Source organism: Trachymyrmex septentrionalis, unplaced genomic scaffold (assembly GCF_001594115.1).
Source record: "Trachymyrmex septentrionalis isolate Tsep2-gDNA-1 unplaced genomic scaffold, Tsep1.0 scaffold112, whole genome shotgun sequence".
Classification (NCBI taxonomy): Eukaryota; Metazoa; Arthropoda; class Insecta; order Hymenoptera; family Formicidae; genus Trachymyrmex; species Trachymyrmex septentrionalis.
In genome coordinates this window covers 685894-687283 of record NW_017304248.1, presented here as the reverse complement: position 1 = coordinate 687283, position 1390 = coordinate 685894, and the positions used below count along the sequence as shown (strand labels likewise).

The window sequence follows — 1390 nt, the reverse complement described above, 5'->3', positions numbered from 1 at the left end:
TATATATATATACTTATTCAATTTACCTTGGAGGGTCTCGATCCGAGTATTTTTTCGCCGTGAAAAATCTCACCGACGTCAATGCGGGATGAATTCGAGTGATCCTAAATAATCCTGACCTATAACTTGGGCATTGTGTTCGTGCCAGTCTGGCGTAAATCGACAACGGTGTTTGATAATCCAAAGGCGACCAGTTTCCGCGGAACAAGCGCGTGGTTGCACTGCGTTGCCGTAGGATCACCGGTAACTTAGAACTCATCGCTGTCACGAGTCGCATTTTCTGAAGCTGTCGCAAATTCTCATAAATCCTTTTCTCTCGTATTGTTTGGCTTTACTGTTCTTGTAAGAATTATTGTGGCCGAAGAAAAGACGATGAATCGGGGGCTGTTTAGGTTAGAACACAACGTACACCAATGCATACAAGAATACGGAACTTAATTCTAACCTAAAGAACATGACCTTATGTCATCTTACGTAATCTTGCGTCAGTTTTGCGTTACTTCAACACGTGAAGCTAAAGGTCTTGTTTTTTGAGTCAAAAAACCAAGAAACGGGAAATCAGAAGAAAAAGATCTTGTTTCGAATCTTACATTCGTGGGTTCAGCAGAGAAAGTTTGCAACTGTTGTAAAATTCTTCAATGTGATTGGTTTATACATTTAGATCTATAAAGAATCAAAAGTAAGACTCAATCGTATTGAAGAATTATAACAATTGCAAAGCTGCGCAAGTCCTAATTTTTAATGTGCAGCCAATTTCTTGGCTGTGTTCCAAATTTACTGCCACTACTGCAGATGCGACAGTTTACGTTACATGTACATAGATTTTCAGTGCAGGCAGTCAATTTTGGAACATACCTCTTGTACTGACAGTAAGCTAAATCTAATTTCGAGTCATTTAGAGTCATTTGATATTTCACATACCGTTGAATCCTTTCAATTTATATGATACTTTGACTTGCCTTTGCGGGTCGGAAGTCTACTTGGGGAAGAAAAGAAGAATTCTTTTATGAATTTTCTATCTGCATTAATCACAAAACGCTTATTAATGTAAATTGTATTTCTGTAATGCTTTTATCAATTTTTATTTTCTATATTCGAATAATAACGAAATTTTGTAGCGACTTTGAAGCAGTTTTTGTAGCAATCACACACACATACATATTCGAATTTTTATATAAATTATTAATATTAAAATATATTTAAATTTTTACACTGTAATTACTTAAATAGACAATATTATGGAGCATAAAACTTAATGCATTTTTTCAGGATTTATATCTCTCTCTCGTATAAGAAAAAAGTATTTTATTTAATACTTTTTAAATTTTGAATTCTTATATAAATGTTAGTTTATTATACATTGCATGAAACTACTCTAATTAATAATTTA

General features: G+C 33.7%; 1 protein-coding gene across 2 annotated transcripts in view; it reads right to left on the bottom strand.

The window, feature by feature from the left end:
• LOC108752846 (lon protease homolog, mitochondrial) overlaps positions 1 to 662 on the bottom strand; it is a 5707-nt gene extending 5045 nt beyond the window's left edge. The window contains exons 1-2 of one of the 2 annotated variants that reach the window (XM_018493996.1): positions 446 to 464; positions 27 to 384 (exon numbers count right to left, since the gene is read on the bottom strand). In XM_018493996.1, coding sequence (XP_018349498.1) covers positions 27 to 277 — 251 coding nt within the window. In that variant the 5' untranslated portion in view covers positions 278 to 384; positions 446 to 464. Of the gene's footprint in view, positions 1 to 26 lie in introns of both variants that reach the window. The other variant, XM_018494005.1, reaches the window with a different exon arrangement.
• Between the last annotated feature and the right edge of the window lie 728 nt (positions 663 to 1390).